The sequence below is a fragment of the Salvelinus sp. IW2-2015 genome, linkage group LG32, assembly GCF_002910315.2.
Source record: "Salvelinus sp. IW2-2015 linkage group LG32, ASM291031v2, whole genome shotgun sequence".
NCBI lineage: Eukaryota > Metazoa > Chordata > Actinopteri > Salmoniformes > Salmonidae > Salvelinus > Salvelinus sp. IW2-2015.
Window position 1 is genome coordinate 821,549 of NC_036871.1, and position 21,677 is coordinate 843,225.

Genomic DNA, 21,677 nt, shown 5'->3' on the forward strand with positions numbered 1-21,677 from the left:
TAATGACAGGTTTCAAGCCTGCCATCAAAGCAGACGTWCAAATTCCTACATTTTGATCGYATCTRTCCCCCATTGTCAGATTAGTACGTAACGCATCATCCATCCGATCCACATAATTGCGCACTCCTTCTTTCGGGAACCTGAGTACAGTTACTAATTTTACTCACATCTGGTCGAAACAATATATTCCCAACTGTGGTTAAGAATCCCTCAATTTCGTAATTTGCTATCGCCGAGTCACATGCTTCGCGTACAGAGGACCAAGCCGACATTTGATATTCCTGTGCGAGTGTTGGCAACACGGCTCTTGGCAAAGCCAGTATTCAATATGATCGTAATCACCAGCATGAAACCCCAAAATTCTACCCTGTTTCCTCAGGAAACTGATAAATCCCTGTCCCTCTTTTACTGGATCCGGTGCCTCTTTCATAATATTATGCATTTTGCTCATGCTCAGTGGCTGATGATGCTGAATTTGGATCCGTACTTGGGGATACGCATCATTGGGAATAGGGTTGTACTCCCATGGTACTATTTGTCCCGGATAAAATGTAACCGGGGTCGCGTGTGTTCGTACTGGGCAGACATTTCTATGATTACCTAGATCATGCTGATCCACTATCCAGTACAGGACTACTATATCTGGACTCTTAATGCACATGTCCTCTGCCTCTCGCAACCCATACTGCTCTTTTTTCTCTTTAAGAGGGGTATAATGGTGGCCTCCAGATGTGACCTGCTGTCACCTTATAGCCTCGTTCTTGTCTACTGCCTGCTCCATTTTACCTCGCAGGTCTCTATTTTTCACTTTTTCCATCTTTGTCCACTGCTGATAAAATGCCGTGGTATTTTGRTCTGGACTGTTCTCTGATTTCAGTATTCTACACTACTATTGCATCAATACATTATTGGCTGGTTTTCAACTTTCCATCTACGGGATAATGTGCACCAATTTTGTCCAATTTGGCAAATTTTCCCCACCATTTATTTGGTTCTTGGTGCTGGTCATATGCCTTTTGTTAGTGCCTCTAATGCTTTGGTAAAATTTTCCCCTTCTACCACTCCCACTCCGGGAGTCTCCTGGCCTCTAGAAACCATATCAGTTATTATTGACTCGGCGTCACCCCCCAAYGGCGTTAAGTAGTAACAGCTTAGGCTACCAATAATTTGGTCACTCCTCTGTATACTTTTGGTGCTGGACGACACTGTCAATTGCCCACAGGCAATTGTGGACGAGTAATGTGTAGCATGGGAAGGAGTTTTAGTCCAATTTCTCTAAATAAATACCACTGTTCCCAACAACCCTCATTACCAAAATTACTCACAGTTGTCCACCTTTTTCCACCTAATCTGTCACGTTCCCCACCCCAATAGGGCATAAACCAATCTATTTAATGCTACTGCTACTACACACGAATCATGTACACACACACACACACACACACACACAACACACACACACACACACACACCACACACACACAACACACACACACACACACACACACACACACCACCACACACACACACACACACACACACACACACACACACACACACCCTACAGCTTCACGGCCCCTGCGGCTGGGACTTTTACACCTCACTTACGAGTATTGCAGGGAACCAACCCGCCTGGGATTTACCCCCTAGAACTTACCCTCTGCAAGGACTACCCTGCTCAGTCTACCTTTCGGGACTTACCCTATACTTTATGGTGCTCGCAGGAACCAACCCACTTGGGATTTGGCCCATAGAACAGGCGTGGGCAACTCCAGTCCTCGGGCCTGATTGTGCCACACTTTTCTCCATTCCTAGCAAACACAGCTGATTAATCAAATTGCATTCTAAACTGAAGATCCTGATTAGGCGAATATTGGAGTCAGGTGTGTTAGCTAGGGCTGGGGCAAAACTGTGACACCAATCAGGCCCCCGAGGACTGGAATTGCTCGCTGTGTACTACTTCCTTCACAGAACAGCGCAAACTGGCTCTAACCAGAATAGAAAGAGTGGGAGGCCCCGGTGCACAACTGAGCAGAAGGACAAGTACATTAGAGTGTCTAGTTTGAGAAACAGACGCCTCACAAGTCCTCAACTGGCAGCTTCATTAAATAGTACCCGCAAAACACCAGTCTCAACATCAACAGTGAAGAGGCGACTCCGGGATGCTGGCCTTCTAGGCAGAGTTCCTATGTCCAGTGTCTGTGTTCTTTTGCCCATCTTTACATTTTATTTTATTGGCAGTCTGAGATATGGCTTTTTCTTTGCAACTCTGCCTCGAAGGCCAGCATCCCAGCATCATTATTTAATGAAGCTGCCAGTTCAGGACTTGTGAGGCCTTTGTTTTTGAGTTCACTGTGTTTTCAGTTAGGTTTCTATGGGAACCTAGGTTCTGTGGCACTTGGTTGCAGTTCCTATTTCTTCCACTAGATGTCAACAGTCTTTAGAAATTGGTTGATGTTTTTCTTTAGAGAAATGAAGAAGTACGGCTATTCAGAACAAGGGTCCAGCCTAGTGCACTCTAATGTGCGCGCGACCTGGAACGCGCTTCAATTTGTTTTCGTCCGGTATTGAACGCAGTTTATCCCGTCCTAAATTTTTGCGATTATTACGTTTTAAAATACCCAAAGTTGGATTAGGAAAGTTGTTTGAAATGTTTGGAACAAGTTGACAGGTAACTTATTAGACATTTTGTAGTCATGTTGGGCGAGTTGGCACCGGTGTTTTTCTGAAACAAATGCGTCAAATAAATTGACATTTTGGAGATATAACGACGGATTTAATTGAACAAAAGGACCATTTGTGATATTTATGGGACATATTGGAGTGCCAACAGAAGAAGCTCTTCAAAGGTAAGGCATGAATTATATCGTTATTTCTGAGTTTTGTGTCGTGCCTGGCGGGTTGAAATATGATTGTCATGTGTTTGTTTGATGGGGTGCTGTCCTCAGATAACCGCATGGTTTGCTTTCGCCGTAAAGTCTTTTTGAATCTGACACGGTGCCTAGATTAACAAGAAGTTCAGCTTTAATTTGGTGTATTACACTTGTGAATGTATGAAAGTTAAATATTTCTAATAATTTTTTGTTGAATTTCGAGCTCTATAATTTCATCGGATGTTGTCGAAACATTCCGCTAGCGGAACCCCTAGCCATAACAGGTTTTAAGAAACAAGGTTTTTGAAATCAATAGTTTGCTAGTAACAGATGACATTCATATTCTGACAATCTCTGAAACTCACTTAGATAATACCTTTGATACAGTGGTAGCAATACATAGTTTTACCATCTACAGAAAAGACAGAAATGCCAAAGGTGGAGGTGTTGTCGTTTATATTCAGAACCACATTCCTGTAAAGCTTTGTAGTGATTCTTAAGTTGATGATGTAAAAATGATTTGCTGGTCTGTGGTGTGTAATGAGGAGCAACCAGACACTGCACTTGACACATTTATGAAATTGCTTTTTCCAGTTACTAATACGCATGCATCTATTAAGAAAATGACTGTAAAACTGTTAAATCGCTGTGGAATGATGAGGAATTTAAAAATTGTATGGTTGAGAGGGATAAGACAAAAGGAATGGCAAGTAAGTCTGGCTGCAGAACCCATTGGCAAACATACTACAAATTCAGAAATCATGTGACTAAACTGAATAAAAATAAGAAACTACACTATGAAACAAAGATAAATTACATAAAGAATGATAGTAAAACCCTTTGGAGCACCTTAAATGACATTTTGGGCATAAAGGCAAACTCAGCTCCATCATTCTGTCACGTTCCTGACCTGTTTTCTGTTGTTTTGTATGTGTTTAGTCGGTCAGGGCGTGAGTTGGGGTGGGCATTCTATGTTATCTGTATCTATGTTGGTTAATGGGTTACCTGATATGGTTCTCAATTAGAGGCAGGTGGTTTATGTTTCCTCTGATTGAGAACCATATTAAGGTAGGTTGTTTCACATTGTTTGTGGTGGGTGGTTGTCTTCCGTGTCTGTGTCTGTTTGCACCATACGGGACTGTTTCGTTTGTTCGTTCGGTTTTTGTGTAGTCTATTTTTCCTGTTCGTGCGTTCTTCGTGTTATGTAAGTTCGTTTGTTCAGGTCTGTTGACTCCGTTTATTATTTTGTAAATTCTCAAGTGTTTTTCGTGTTCGTCTTTATTCTTTAATAAACATCGTTATGTCAAATTACCACGCTGCATATTGGTCATCTGATCCTTCTCGCCTCTCCTCGTCTGAGGAGGAGGACGAATTAGACGTTCGTTACACATTCATTGAATCAGATGGCTCATTCATCACAAAACCCACTGATATTTTAAATTGCTTTAATTATATTTTCATTGGCAATATTAGCAAATTTAGGCATGACATGCTAGCAACAAACCCTGACACTACATATCCAAGTATGACTGATAAAATTATTAAAGACAATCATTGTCATTTTAAATTCTGTAGAGTAAGTGTGGAAGATGTGGAAAAATTATTGTCTATCAACTATGACAAGCCACTGGGGTCTGACAACTTGGATGGAAAATTACTGAGGATAATAGTGGACGATATTGCCACTCCTATTTGTCATATCTTCAATTTAAGCTTACTAGAAAGTGTGTGCCCTCAGGCCTGGAGTGAAGCAAAAGTCATTCCGCTACCCAAGAATAGTAAAGCCCCCTTTACCTACTAAAATTGCTGACCAATCAGCCTTTTACCAACCTTTAGTAAACTTTTGGAAAAAATGTTTGACCAGATACTAAGCTATTTTACTGTAAAGAAATTGACAACAGACTTTCAGCATACTTATTAGGAAGGACATTCAACAAGCACGGCACTTACACAAATTGCTGATGATTGGCTTAGATAAATTGATGATAAAGAGATTGTGGGAGCTGTTTTGTTAGACTTCAGTGCGGCCTTTGACATTATCGATCAAAGTCTGCTAAAGGAAAAACATATGTGTTATGGCTTTACACCCCCTGCTATAATGTGGATAAAGAGTTGCCCGTCTAACAGAACACAGAGGGTGTTCTTTATTAACTGAAGCCTCTCCAACATAATCTAGGTAGAATCAGGAATTCCCCAGGGCAGCTGTCTAGGCCCCTTACTTTTTCAATCTTTGCTAATGACATGCCACTGGCCTTGAGTAAAGCCAGTGTGTYTATGTATGCAGATGACTCAACACTATACACTTCAGCAACTACAGTTATTGAAATCACTGCAACACTTAACAAAGAGCTGCAGTTAGTTTCAGAATAGGTGGCAAGGAATAAGTTAGTCCTAAATACTAAAAGTATTGTGTTTGGGACAAATAATWTACTAAACCCAAAACCTCAACTTAATCTTGTAATAAATATTGTGGAAATTGAGCAAGTTGAAGTGACTAAACTGCTTGGAGTAACCCTGCAGTGTAAACTGTCATGCTGATAACATGTTGATACAACAGTAGCTAAGATGGGGAGAAGTAAGATTGGCAGGTTCTACAGGTTCTGGTTTTGTTCACCTAGACTACTGTTCAGTCGTGTGGTCAGGKGCCACAAAGGTGGACCTCAGAACATTACAATTGGCTCAGAACAGGGCAGCATGGCTGGCCCTTAAATGTACACAAAGTGGAGGAGAGATTGACTTCATCACTACTATTTTTTGTAAGAAGTGTTTACATGCTGAATGCACCGAGGTGTCTGTTTAAACCACTGTCACAAAGCTCAGACACCCATGCATACCCCACAAGACACGCCACCAAAGGTCTCTTCACAATCCCCAAGTCAAGAACAGACTATGTGAGGCGCACAGTACTACATAGAGCCATGGCTACATGGAGCTCTATTCCACATCAGGTAACTGATGGAAGCAGTAGAATCATATAAAACAAACAGATAAAAATACACCTTATGGAACAGCGGGGACTGTGAATAGACACACACACACATGCACAGACACACGTACACATAAGACAAGCACTCTAAACACACAAACACATGGATGTTGTATTGTAAATGTGTGATAGTGGAGTAGCGGCCTGAGTGAACACACTAAATGTACAGGCGGTTTGTAGGGAAGCGCACTGCACTTGGCTTTAACTCGAGCCGACATCCGCATAGTGTTTACTGTGACTGCGATTCTCTGTGAACGTCGGGAACATTGCCTACTCTTTTGCTATTTTACAATACGTCTTGGATTGCATTCTGTCTACTSTACTTTAACTATTCTGTAACTTTTTTCCCTCAGTAGAATTATTTKGAAAACTTTTTGTTGTAATAGAAACTGTTTTGTTTCCACAGAAATTTCCTTGGGACCAAAGAGACCTCCTTGCTTCTGATGGCTATGTTCCTCCTTGCTGTATTTTACCACGGGCAGCAGGTAAGATGATTGTTGCATATTCACTAATGTATTCATTACGTTATTAGCTAATCCTATTATAAAGACACATTAGCTGTTATGGTTTTGTAACAGAACCAATAATGCACTATGGGTGTGATAGATGTGGTTWAAAAAAAGTGCTTCCTGGTATATACAGAGTCAGCAGCTGATGAGGAGGACACATTTCTTTTGAGCTCAATCTACTGAATAGCATCCTTTGATCTCTTTGATCACTTGGTCTGCGCTGGTCAGAGACAGATGGGAGATGAGAATAATTCAACATCCTTTGTACTGTAGCCATATGAAAGTGAAAAAAAGAAATGCCCCCATTTGAAGATCTTCAATGTCATTGAGACACTCTTGTCAATGGCTTTCTTTGATTTCAGCGCCTTGTCGGTTTTGTTGAGTCAAAGCGTCTGTTACGTTTTTAGATGCATGGATAAGGCAGAGAGACGAAGTGGTGAGTTCGGAATTGATGCTTTACAGGACAGCATCTACCTGGAAAACTGGAAGGATTCACATGTAAAGTTATACATATGATCGTTGTGGTCTGTGTGCCAAATGAAAAGGAATCTTTGATAAGAAAAAGATTAACAGTATTTGAAAAATTATATACTGTATGTGGTTGTATATTGTTATAGAAATAAATCAAATTACCTTTTGTCAAATTCTAGATAAACTTCCATGTCGATGAAATCAATATGGACAGAATGTAGTCAGATGTACCAGCTTCGTTAGACACTATAATTAAGGTAGCTGGATATTTATACACAAAGACCAGGGCTTAATAAACCGTTTGCAAAGCCCCTGCTAATTAACTCTTGTTAAAAGTTAATTTGTGGAACTTCTTTCCTTTTTATTGCGTTAGAGCCAATCATTTGTGTTGTGAGGAAGATAGCCCTATTTGGTAAAAGACCAAGTCCATATTATGGCAAGAACAGCTCAATTAAGCATAGACAAATGAGTCCATCGTTACTTTAAGACATGAGGGTCAGTCAATGCGGAACATTTCAAGAACTTTGAATGTTTCTTCAAGTGCAGTTGCAAAAACCATCAAGCGCTATGATGAAACTTGTTCTCATGAGGMCCGYCACAGGAAAGGAAGACCCAGASTTAMCTCTGCTGCAGAGGATAAGTTCATTAGMGTAAACTGCACCTCAGATTGCAGCCCAACTAAATGGTTCACATGGTTCAAGTAACAGACACATCTCAACATCAACTGTTCAGAGGAGAATCAGGCCTTCATGGTGTATTTGCTGCAAAGAAACCACTACTAAAGGACACCAATAAGAAGAAGAGACTTGCTTGGGCCAAGAAACACAAGCAATGGACATTAGACCGGTGGAAATCTGTCCTTTGATCTGAGTCCAAATTATACATTTTTGGTGACACTGTCATTAATTTATTTAGAATTCAAGGCATACTTAACCAGCATGGCTAACACACCATTCTGCAGCGATGCACCATCCCATCTGGTTTGCGCTTAGTGGGACTATCATTTTTTCAACAGGACAATGACCCAAAACACACCTCCAGGCTGTGTAAGGGCTATTTGACCAAGAAGTAGAGTGATGGAGTGCTGCATCAGATGACCTGGCCTCCACAATCACCCGASCTCAACCCAATTGAGATGGTTTTGGATGAGTTGGACCACAGAGTGAAGGMAAAGCAACCAACAAGTGCTCAGCATATGTGGGAACTCTTTCAAGACTTTTGGAAAAGCATTCCAGTTGAAGCTGGTTGAGAGAATGCCAAGAGTGTGCAAAGCTGTCCTCAAGGCAAAGGATGGCTACTTTGAATAATCTAAAATCTCAAATATATATATTCAGATTTTTTTTACACTTTTTTGTTTACTACAYGATTCCATGTGTGCTGCTGTTTCATAGTTTTGATGTCTTCSTTATTATTCTACAATGTAGAAAATAGTAATAATAAAGAAAAACCCTTGAATGAGTAGGTGTGTCCAAACTTTTGACTGGCACTGTATATGTTCACATGACTTATTTTATCGATTTCCCACCATTTTGTCAGAAGACAGCTATTCAGACCTTCCTAGGACCATTTAAAGGTCCTCTGTTGAATAAACTTGTATTTGCATCCCTCTGGTTGACCACATCATTACATCGATTTATAGCGCTTCATTGCAACGTTACATCAAAGGGGCGGTCCATAGAAAAACATTTATCCAGCTCAACTGCTTCCCGATACAGACATGTCAAAGCAATCACTGAATTTGTCTTGAGCAGGCAGATCTAAATATAAAACKTTAATAGCTCTACGATAAAAAAGTAATTTTCTGTGGAAGTTAAACATTGCAGACACATTGCTTATGCTCAGAATGAAAAAAATGTGCTCTTTACAAAGTCCTTCTCTTCTTATCTATAGGAGGGGCGCATGATGTTTAAATGGCCCAAATGTTGATTTAAACGTTCACAATTTTAATCGATTTAGACTATTACTAATGTCATAAGTTTGGTATCAAGAATGTGAAATATTTTGAATAGATGTTCSAAACACAGATCCTAACTATATGCAGTATGGACATTTTATAAAGTATGAAAAGGTTTATTCATTCCAAAAAAGTGTAAAATCATATCCTCATATTTGTATATGTTTTATTATACTTTTATTGTGTACTAGATCATATGGGTTGAAAATAGTTTTCTTCTCAGACTAACAAATCCAGGTGAAAGCCAAAGGTCATAGCTTTCTAAGGGGGGACGGACACACTACTACATTAATAAAATATTGCCCTTTTGCTAAATTGATGACTGAAGCCATAATGAAACAGTGCAAAATGTTTGTCAGCTCAACTGTTAAATTTGAATTTTAGAATAGAGCAGAGGCGCTGTGATACAATGTGTTTTATTTTTTATCTGTTTTTTAATGTTAAACTTTCTTTTGGCCTGAGAAACCGCTGATGGCAGAGTATTACACGATGACATGGCTCTGTAAAGTACATAACTGAGCGAMGCATTAAATCTGTTTTTAGTTTGTGTTCCGTGAAGAAACCCTTCGACCCTCAACCATGAAAGACAGTCATGCATGTTGCTGATGTTAGTGATATGTGTGCAGTTAAGGGAAAGGTGTGCTGCTTTGTTTTGAGCCAGCTGCAGCATTTCTAGGTCTTTCTTTGCGGCACCTGATCATATTACAGTATGACAGTAATTCAGATGGGACTTGATCAAACCTCAACAACTAGTAAAGTTGATCTTTGTGTCAAAAATGCATAACATCTTTTTATAACATCAATACCCCTCCCCATCTCCACAACAACTTTGTCAATATGACTTGACCATGATAACTGACCATCCAATGTTACTCCTAGGAGTTCAACTTCTTCAACTTGGGAACTCCCTTTATTCACAACTCCAGTTGAGGTGTAGGTCTAAGAGAATGCTTTGTTCCAAGTACATTGCTTTTGGTTTTAGATGTATTTAAGACCAGTTTATTGTTAATTACCCATTCTGATAGTAACTCCTTGCTAAGAGTCTCAGTGAGCTCACTGGCTGTAGGTGCTGATGTGTAAAGTGTGTAATCCTCAGCATACATAGTCATTTTAGGTTCATGTAAGACAAGTGGCAAATCATTTGTAAAAATAGAGAAGAGGAACGGCCCAAGGCAACTGCCCTGAGGGATACAGCACTGTGACAAAGCCTCTAGACAGCTCCGCGTTGTTGCTCTGTATAATGTGAAAGGGCATCTTTGCGCCTCGGGCTGCCACTTGCTGCATTGCAGGAGCAACTTCTCCTCTCATTGCCATCAAATCATAAGCACCTGTGTGAATTATAATATGTTTGGCCCCATTTCATTTGTTGCTTGACAGACTTGTTATGGCACTTGCTGTTTCGGCACTATAGCTTTCTGACTAACATGCCAGGGAATAGCAATTTCTCATAAAATGAAGGCCATAGAGTGCTCTGCCTGTGTGCTGCTGCTGTGGGATGTAGTGTCTGGAGTGATGTTTTTTATGGTGGGGTGGAGACCACAGGTGGCCTTTTGTTGAATTCCTGGCATGGCTCTGCTGGCGCTGGTGCTCTGGGGCTGGGATGTGAGGATCTTGGGGAGGAGCTGTTGTGGGAGGAGGAGTTGTTCTTGGTCTGGTTACTGACCTCTTGTGCTGAGTCTGTGTGAGTTCCTGATGTTCACTTTGAGAAGAAGTTGTACTGCCGACGAGGGGATGTGAGGGTTGTGGTAGGTTCCAGTTGTTCTCTTAGAGTGTGGATGATGGTGTCTCTGTATTGTAGCAATTCTACGACTGCTGACAACTTCCTTTTGTAGCTCCTCCCTGATGTCAGCTACCTCTCTCCTCATGATGCTCTCGACTATAGCCAGTTTCTCTCTCAGCTCCTCCTTATCCTGGCTCAGAACTGTCACCCCACCATTAAGCTCATTCACCTCTACTTCCACTAGGGAGATATTCCCAAAGGCCTGCGACAGCTGGGATAGGTTGTAACTCTCCATGTCTGCTAGGTTGACTTAGTTAGATATGAGGGTGGGGGGACTTTTGGAATTAACTGATTTCCTATCAGGTCTGTCTTCTGATTGAAGTGAATCGGAGTGCCATTCTCTTTCAAGGTGTCTGCTGGCTCTTTCAGTGATGGAAACTCGTGTGTATATAGAGGGCAAGTTCAGCTTCTAGGCCTTGAATCATTACGGTGTCAATGGTGCAGAGTCGATTATTTTCAGGCTCCTGTTCATAATACCAAGATCTGTCGACCATTCCTCTCTTTCTAACATGCCCAAAGTGCCTACACGAGGCAGAATACCACAGTATGCTCAGTGTAGAAGAGCAGGTCAGAGATTGTATTATTTTCTCCAATTAGGGTATGATCAGCAAACAATGTCTCTGGATTTTCCCTCAACAGCTTTTTATTTTATTTTATTGTATTTATGAAATGTGTTTAGGGTGTAGATCAGCTTTAGTATTGCAGATAGATTGTGGCTTCTATCAATGTAATTATCTGCACATTTTTTATCCCCAATATATACGTATATATATAAAATAGATTATTTTAAATATACAGTTGAAGTCGGAAGTTTACATACACTTAGGTTGGAGTCACTCGTTTTTCAACCACTCCACAAATTTCTTGTTAACAAACTATAGTTTGGGCAAGTCGGTTAGAACATCTACTTTGTGCCTGACACAAGTAAATTTCCAACAATTGTTTACAAACAGATTATTTCACTTTTAATTCACTGTATCACAATTCCAGCGGGTCAGAAGTTTACATACACTAAGTTGACTGTGCCTTTAAACAGCTTGGAAAATTCCAGAAAATTATGTMATGGCTTTAGAAGCTTCTGATAGGCCAATTGACATCATTTGAGTTAATTGAAGGTGTACCTATGGATGTATTTCAAGGCCTACCTTCAAACTCAGTGCCTCTTTGCTTGACATCATGGGAAAATCWAAAGAAATTAGCCAAGACCTCAGAAAATAAATTGTAGACCTCCAAAAGTCTGGTTCATCTTTGGGAGCAATTTCCAAATGCTTGAAGGTACCAAGTTTATCTGTACAAACAATAGTATGCAAGTATAAACACCATGGGACCACGCAGCYGTCATACYGCTCAGGAAGGARACGCGTTCTGTCTCCTAGAGATGAACGTACTTTGGATCGAAAAGTGCAAATCAATCCCAGAACAACAGCAAAGGACCTTGTGAAGATGCTGGAGGAAACAGGTACAAAAGTATCTATATCCACAGTAAAACGAGTCCGATGTCGACATAACCTGAAAAGCCGATCAGCAAGAAAGAAGCCACTGCTCCAAAACCGCCATAAAAAAGCCAGACTACGGTTTGCAACTGCACATGGGGACAAAGATTGTACTTTTTGGAGAAATGTCCTCTGGTCTGATGAAACAAAAATAGAACTGTTTGGCCATAATGACCATCGTTATGTTTGGAGGAAAAAGGGGGAGGCTTGCTAGCCGAAGAACACCATCCCAACTGTGAAGCACGGGGGTGGCAGCATCATGTTGTCGGGGTGCTTTGCTGCAGGAGGGACTGGTGCACTTCACAAAATAGATGGCATCATGAGGCAGGAAAATTATGTGGATATATTGAAGCAACATCTCAAGACATCAGTCAGGAAGTTAAAGCTTGGTCTCAAATGGGTCTTCCAAGTGGGCAATAACCCAAGCATACTTCCAAAGTTGTGACAAAATATTTTAAGGACAACAAAGTTAAGGTATTGGAGTGGCCATCACAAAGCCCTGACCTCAATCCTATAGAAAATGTGTGGGCAGAACTGAAAAAGCGTGTGCGAGCAAGGAGGCCTTACAAACCTGACTCATTTACACCAGCTCTGTCAGGAGGAATGGGCCAAAATTCACCCAACTTATTGTGGGAAGCTTGTGGAAGGCTGCCCGAAACGTTTAACCCAAGTTAAACAATTTAAAGGCATTGCTACCAAATACTAATTGAGTGTATGTAAACTTCTGACATTTCACATTCTTAAAATAAAGTGGTGATCCTAACTGACCTAAGACAGGGACTTTTCACTAGGATTAAATGTCAGGAAATGTGAAAAAATGAGTTGAAATGTATTTGGCTAAGGTGTATGTAAACTTCTGACTTCAACTGTATATATAGAGACTGTGTTGTGTCAAAAAAATAAGGGGGTTAAATACATGTACGAATCAAATAACACGTTTCCTGATCTTAGGTCTCTCACATAGGACAGACACTTAAGAAGAAGCTTCCTTTATATGTTTTGGGGCGACAATCTGTTGTTGCATGTAGTGAATGTGTTATTAAATGCATTTGCATGAGCTAATAGTAGTAAGGCCAAATAAAATGTTTCATAAAATATTTTTTTGTATATATTTTTCTGATACTTGAAGGGGCCTTAAAATTCTATAGTCCATGTAGCATATAGCTTAATAGACCCCTCCCCCCCCACAACACACATCAATAACAATGTCCAGAACAATCTTACCTCACCTTCATGTGCTTTTCTGTTTGTTTCCTTTTTAATGCCTTGTATTGTCTTTCCTTTAGAAATCCTCTTGAAATCTTCCAAATCAATTCCCTTGTTGTCCTTATGTCTTCGTCCCTCAATCATGCCCTTGTTGCTTCTTACCAGATGTCCATGATGACCTTAGTGAATTAGCTAGCTTTCAGAGCCAGGTTGATCAATCTCTCAAAATCTCTCTCAACATAAACAATCTTCTCAAAATAAAAATATCTACTGATATCTCCAGATGTGGAGAAACAACCAAAACTGTTCACTAAAAACTAAATAATTTATTAAAAATAATCACATTTTAGGAGGAGCTCTCTTACTGCTGCTGCTCAGTTAGATGGTGATGTCACAATTTGTATAGGGTTAAAAACAAAAATGTAAAACCAGTGTCCACRACAGGGATCGAACACRCAACCTTCTGATACAGAGTATTGGATTACTCAATGGTAATAGCGCTCACATTTGCCCCTATTAACCTGTTTTGAAGGCATTTCCCAACGTCCTCAGGACATGGATAAACATCCAATTTCGACATCAATCTTGACCGACTCGGCTGGGTGAATAATGAAACAGGGCACCAATTTGTTTGTCACAAATTAATGCAAATTACTCAGCATTAATTGTTAATTCGGAAAAGCAATTTGTGTTCCTCATTAGAATCAATCCTGTGTTCTCTTGGAGATTTTTTCCCCAATAATTTATCAAATCTTTTTTGGACTAATTCATGAATTGCCCGATTCCGACCCGAGTTAAGAGCGTGTAAATGGTACGTAATTCCCTTTTTATGCACTTTTCTCTCTMTGYGTATTCTAACCTTGAACTTTAGCATGAGAATAGCRCGCTATTCACCTGCTATTTGTTTTGGGTGGAGATCTAATAAATGAAGGTGTGGCAGAGATGTGTCTACAGATACTCCATATTCTGATCTTGACTTAATTCTCTAATATTTCCACCACMTTTACACGTGAAGAAACCATGAATAAGGTTTCTTCGCGCCGGTTCCAAGTGGAAAAAGCATAGACTAAAATGTTTTCCAATAGAAATAACACCATTCTCCATTAACTGTAATTTACAACTTGATAAGCGCTATTGGGCGGCAGATAGCCTAGTGGTTAGAGCGTTGGACTAGTAACCGAAAGGTTGCAAGATGAAATCCCCGAGCTGTCAAGGTAAAAATCTGTCGTTCTGTGTCACGTTCTGACCTTAGTTCCTTTTTTATGTCTTTATTTTAGTTTGGTCAGGGCGTGAGTTGGTGTGGGCATTCTATGTTGTTTTTTCTATGTTTTGTTCTGTTGTTCTATTTCTATGTGTTTGGCCTAGTATGGTTCTCAATCAGAGGCAGGTGTTAGTCGTTGTCTCTGATTGGGAGCCATATTTAGGTAGCCTGTTGTCTATTGTGTTTTGTGGGTGGTTGTTTCCTGTGTCTGTGTTTGCACCATACGGGACTGTTTCGATTTTCGTTTGTTCTTTCACTTTGTTATTTTGTATTTTTGTAGTGTTCAGTTTTACATATTAAAATGGACACTTACCACGCTGCAAATTGGTCCGATATCTCTTACTCCTCGTCAGAAGAAGAGGAAAGTTGTTACATTCTGCCCCTGAACAAGGCAGTTAACCCACTGTTCCTAGGCCGTCATTGAAAATAAGAATTTGTTCTTAACTGACTTGCCTAGTTAAATAAAGGTAAAATACACTTTAAAAAATCAATAAATTGATTAGACCTAGGTAAATGAGTAATCTGTTAGAATAAGGGAATTGTAAATATAAATGACACTTGTTATAGATGTATTGTACCTTAATATTGCTAGAGACAAATGTAAAACCAGTCATATGGCAGCGAACTGAAGCATATCAACATATTATTTATTCCACTGTAGAGTTCATGAAATACTGTTCCATTATGCAGAAGTTTAATTAAATCAAATCAAACTTTATTTGTCACATGCCCGAATACAACAAGTGTAGACCTTATGTGAAATRCTTACTTACAAGCCTTTAACCAACAGTGCAGATCAAGAAGAGTTAAGAAAATATTTACCAAATTAACTAAAGTAAAAAATTATAAAAAGTAACACAATAAACTAACAATAACGAGGCTATATACAGGGGGTACCGGTACAGAGTCAGTGTGCGAGGGTACAGGTTAATTTAGGTAATTTGTACATGTAGGTAGGGGTGAAGTGACTATGCATAGATAATAAACAGTGAGTAGCATCAGTGTACAAAAAAAAAATGGGGGGGGTGGGTGAATTTAAATAGTCTAGTGGCCATTTGATTAATTGTTCAGCAGTCTTATGGCTTGGGGGTAGAAGCTGTTAAGGAACCTTTTGGTCCTAGACTTGGAGCTCCGGTACCGCTTGCTGTGCGGTAGCAGAGAAAACAGTCTATGACTTGGGTGACTGGAGTCTCTGACAATTTTATGAGCTTTCCTCTGACGCCACCTATTTATATAGGTCCTGGATGGCAGGAAGCTTGGCCCCAGTGATGTACTGGGCCGTACACACTACCCTCTGTAGCACCTTAGTCAGATGCTGAGCAGTTGCCATACCAAGCGGGGATGCAACCGGTCAGGATGCTCTCGATGGGGCAGTTGTATAACTTTTGGAGGATCAGGGGACCCATGCCAAATCTTGAGGGGGTTTTGTTGTGCCCTCTTCACAACTGTCTTGGTGTGTTTGGACCATGATAGTTCGTTGGTGATGTGTACACCAAGTAACTTGAAACTCTAGACCCATCATTGTAAGCCTGCACACACACACTATATGATACATTTATTAAAACAGAAGAATGAGTGTGAGTTTTGGCACAACCCGGCTCGTGGGAAGTGACAAAGAGCTCTAATAGGACCAGGGGACAAATAATAATATTATAATAATCAATCATTTTGCTCTTTATTTAGCAATCTTACATATAAAACCTTATTTGTTCATCAAAAATTGTGAATAACTTACCACAGGTTAATGAGAAGGGTGTGCTTGAAAGGATGCACATAACTCTGCAATGTTGGTTTGTATTGGAGATAGTCTCAGTCTTAAATAATTTTCCACGCAAAGTCTGTGCCTGTATTTAGTTTTCATGCTAGTGAGGGCCGAGAATCCACTCTCACATAGGTACGTGGTTGTAAAGGGCATCAGTGTCTTAACAGTGCGATTTGCCAAGGCAAGAAACTCTGAGYGCAGCCCTGTCCAGAAATCTGGCAGTGGCTTCTGATTAAATTAAATTTTCACAGAACTGCTTGTTGCAATTTCGATGAGGCTCTCTTGTTCAGATATCGGTAAGTAAAGAAAACTTTAAAAACATGTCAATACTTTGCCCCTTGAGAACCAGCGCACTTCTGTATGTTGTAAAAGCGTTACATGGTCGYTGCCCATGTCATTGCATTATGCAGAAAATACACRAGAGTTCAGGGGCCTTGGTTTAACAAAGTTAATCATTTTCACTGTAGTGTCCAGAACGTCTTTCAAGCTGTCAGGTATTCCCTTGGCAGCAAGAGCCTCTCGGTGGATGCTGCAGTGTACCCAAGTGGCGTCAGGAGCAACTGTTTGCACACGCGTTACCACTCCACTATGTCTCCCTGTCATAGCTTTTGCGCCATCAGTACAGATACATTGGTTCCTCCTTTAAAAGTTGCGAGCTTACACTGCGGGATTTAGAGGTACCCAGCGTCATGGCTTCATTGCTCCAGACCACCGCAAGGAAGAGGTAGAGCACTCATTATGCATTTGGGTCCCAAGGTTTTTATATGACCAATCATAGCGAGTGGTTCCAATGAGGAATTTGACGCGAGCCACCCGTCCCTGGTGACTTTTTTCAGCAAAGATGGCTGACAAAACATTACGGTGGAAGCAAATGTAAGTAATTATAACGTCATAATGAGTCAAGCAAAAAAAATACATTGAGAAGAATATGTTAGTTAATGTAGAGACGATCGATTGTGCATATTTTTTTGTCATAAAGATAATTTACGAAAATCGCTATTTAGCAAGTTTTTTTTGGTTGTCACATCCAATACCAGGTGTATCAAACGCAATTATTTGAATGATGTTGTGCCTGCATGTATGTATTACAGTTATACACTTCAACATTATTTACCGCTCCTGGGACGTCAATGATTACACATTGTAACTATGCAATGGACTAGAACCATATTTAACCTTTCACGAGCCTCTACCCGGATCCGGGAGCACCCCCCACACCCCCACACACTAATTAGCATACCTAGCATAGCTTCAAAAGTAGATAGTAGCATCTAAATATCATTAAATAACAAGTCCAAGACACCAGATGAAAGATAACATCTTGTGAATAAAGCACCATTTCAGATTTTTAAAATGTTTTACAGGGAAGACAAAATTGTAAATCTATTAGCTAAACACGTTAGCAAAATACACCACTATTCTAACTCCATCAGTTTCTTACTCCTTCAGGTGCTATCACCCAATTCGGCTCAACTAAGATATTGATATCCCACAAAACCAAGAAAAAACCTCTTCAGATGACAGTCTTGATAACATATTCATGGTATAGGATAGGGTTTTTGTTAGAAAAAGTGCATATTTCAGGTAGAAATCACAGTTTACAATTGCACCCACCATCACAAATCGACTAGAATTACTAGATAGAGCAACGTGTATGACCAATTTACTCATCATAAAAATTTCATAAAAATAGACAAAGCATAGCAATGGAAAGACCCAGTTCTTGTGATTTCAGACCATATTTCAGATTTTCTAAGCGTTTTTCAGCGAAAACACAATAAATCGATAAGTTAGCATACACAATGAACAAACGTTACCAGAGCATCGATTCCAGCCAAAGAGCCGCTATAACGTAATCACCGCCAAAATATATTAATTTTTTCACTAACCTTCTCAGAATTCTTCCGATGACACTCTCTGTAACATCATTTTACAATATACATATACAGTTTTGTTCGAAAAGGTGCATATTTAGCCATACAAAACCGTGGTTACAACATAAAAAATACTAGGAAATCAAGCCTCAATATGTCTGACGTCATCTTCAGAGTGATCTAGTTTAATTGAAAGCTAATCATATACTTGACTAAAATACAGGGTTGACAGCATCGAAAAACAAATTAGTTCTTAATGCAACCGCGGATTTACATTTTTAAAATTATCCTTACTTTCTAAAATACAGGGTTGGCCAAGTGAAGCTATACCAACAAAATGGCGAATTATGCGTTTAAAATTTTCGACAGAAACACGGTTTATCATATTAAATATTGCTTACTTTGAGCTGTTCTTCCATCAATTTCTTGGGCAATGTATCCTTTCTATGTTATAAACGTCTTTTGGTCGATAGATGTCCTCTGTCCTTCGAAATGTCCACCACCAACGACCGACTCCCTAAAACGTGTGTCCAAACTTCAGAACGCACAACAAAGAAATTCCTCAAAATCGCACTAAACGGATATAAATTGATAATAAAACGGCTCAAATTAACTACATTATGATTTTTTAACAACTATACACGACTGAAAACATGACCGGAGAAATATGGCTGGTTAGAAAACGATTTGGAACGAGGCAGTCCGATGGCCTTCACGCTTGAGGCGCACGTTGAGAAAGAGGGTCTCTGTACATTTTTGTCATTTATAATGGCTGGTGAACGTCCCATCGACTTCATTGAAACGTGATGACGTACAGACACCCAGAGGAAGACGTAGGCAGTGTCGGTTCCTTCATAGCATTCACTGTGGCCTTATAACAGACCCCGATCAGAGGTAAAAATTTCTGAAATCTGAACCCTGTCATGAAAAGTGCTGTAGAAATTGTTCTGTCCCACTCAGAGACAAAATTCCAACTTCTATAGAAACTAGAAGGTGTTTTTATCCAATAATAACAATAATAGGCATATTGTACGATCAAGAATTTAGCACGAGGCAGTTTAATTTGGAGACACAAATATGCTAATGCGGAACAGCACCCCCTATAGTTGCAAGAAGTTAAGCTATAGGCTGATTTGTATTTCATATACAATGGGGAGAACAAGTATTTGATACACTGCGATTTTGCAGGTTTTCCTACTTACAAAGCATGTAGAGGTCTGTCATTTTTATCATAGAACACTTCAACTGTGAGAGACGGAATCTAAAACAAAAATCCAGAAAATCAATTGTATGATTTTAAGTAATTCATTTGCATTTTATTGCAGTGACATAAGTATTTGATCACCTACCAACCAGTAAGAATTCCGGCTCTCACAGACCTGTTAGTTTTTCTTCTCCACTCATTACCTGTATTAACTGCACCTGTTTGAACTCGTTACCTGTATAAAAGACACCTTGTCCACACACTCAATCAAACAGACTCCAACCTCTCCACAATGGCCAAGACCAGAGAGCTGTGTAAGGACATCAGGGATAAAATTGTAGACCTGCACAAGGCTGGGATGGGCTACAGGCCAATAGGCAAGCAGCTGGTGAGAAGGAACAACCTGTTGGCGCAATTATTAGAAATGGAAGAAGTTCAAGATGACGGTCAATCACCCTCGGTCTGGTCCATGCAAGATCTTCACTCGTGGCATACAATGATCATGAGGAAGGTGAGGGATCAGCCCAGAACTACACGGCAAGGCCCTGGTAATTACCTGAAGAGAGCTGGGACCACAGTCTCAAAGAAAACATTAGTAACACACTACGCCGTCATGGATTAAAATCCTGCAGCGCACGCAGGTCCCCGCTCTCAAGCCAGCGCATGTCCAGGCCCGTCTGAAGTTTGCCAATGACCATCTGGATGATCCAGAGGAGGAATGGGAGAAGGTCATGTGGTCTGATGAGACAAAAATAGAGCTTTTTGCTCTAAACTCCACTCGCCGTTTTGGAGGAAGAAGAAGGATGAGTAGAACCCCAAGAACACCATCCCAACCGTGAAGCATGGAGGTGGAACATCATTCTTTGGGGATCTTTTCTGCAAAGGGGACAGGACGACTGCACCGTATTGAGGGGAGGATGGATGGGGCCATGTATCGCGAGATCTTGGCCACACTCTCTTCCCTCAGTAAGAGCATTGAAGATGGGTCTGGCTGGGTCTTCCAGCATGACAAAGACCGAAACACACAGCCAGCGAAACTAAGGAGTGGCTTCGTAAGAAGCATCTCAAGGTCCTGGAGTGGCCTAGCCATTCTCCAGACCTGAACCCAATAGAAAATCTTTGGAGGGAGCTGAAAGTCCGTATTGCCCAGCGACAGCCCCGAAACCTGAAGGATCTGGAGAAGGTCTGTATGGAGGAGTGGCCAAAATCACTGCTGCAGGTGTGTGCCAACCTGGTCAAGAACTACAGGAAACGTATGATTCCTGTAATTGCAAACAGAGGTTCTGGGTTACGCAAAATATTAAGTTCTGCTTTTCTGATGTATCAAATACTTATGTCATGCAATAAAATKCAAATTAATTACTTAAAAATCATACAATGTGATATTCTGGATTTTTGTTTTAGTGGGGAGAACAAGTATTTGATACACTGCCGATTTGCAGGTTTTCCTACATACAAAGCATGTAGAGGTCTGTAATTTTTAAGTAGGAAAACCTGCAATATCGGCAGTGTATCAAATACTTCTTCTCCCCACTGTATAAAGGCAGAAAAAACAGTACACTACACTTCCTATGTGTCAGGACCCGGTGCGAGAAACAGTCACTAATAATCGTCAGAACCCAGAAGATGAGGCAGACACAGCAGTACTAGCGATAGTGGTTTAATAAAGAACAAAATCTTCAGGCAAAGAAACTAAATCCACAATGTCCAAAAATAAAGCCAAAAGGCACAAAATGGAAATCCTCCAAAATACAAAAGAAACTTCACAAAGTGGTAAAAAACAGCAGGGAAAAACAAACCTCAAAAGACTACTCAAATAATACACAAGAACTAAACCAGAGAACCTCTGGAAAATCCAACAAGAGAAATCTCTGAATAAAACAAGGCTGGGGCTGGGTGCTAACTTACAAACACTGAGCAAGGAACAAAGGAACACACAGGGTTTAAATACTAACAAGGGAATGACCTACAGGTGCAAACAATAATTAGAGCAAGAAAAACAAAAGGTACAAAAAAGGTGCAATGGGGACATCTAGTGACCAAAACCCGAACAGTCTTGGCCAAAACCTGACACTATGCATATCTAACTCCCTTCATCTGCATTAATCTGAAGAGGTTCTCCCAGCCACGTGGACGATTGAAAACAGGGCAGCAAAGTTTGTTTGTCACCAGAGCGGTTTAGAGCATATGTGAATAACCAGATCTTCATACAAATTGCTATGCTGAATTCTTGACGCACAAACTTTAGGTGCTGCCACATCCTGCCAGCACACCCACAAGCGAGAATGACGCATGGAAGRGGGC

General features: G+C 40.3%; 1 protein-coding gene across 3 annotated transcripts in view; it reads left to right on the plus strand.

Annotated features, from left to right (window-relative positions):
• Window positions 1–21,677, plus strand: part of adcy8 (adenylate cyclase 8 (brain)) — a 198,123-nt gene that overhangs the window by 154,946 nt on the left and 21,500 nt on the right. For all 3 annotated transcript variants that reach the window (XM_023977858.2, XM_023977855.2, XM_023977857.2), the window contains one exon: window positions 6,266–6,344. In XM_023977858.2, coding sequence (XP_023833626.1) covers window positions 6,266–6,344 — 79 coding nt within the window. The remainder of the gene's footprint in view (window positions 1–6,265; window positions 6,345–21,677) is intronic.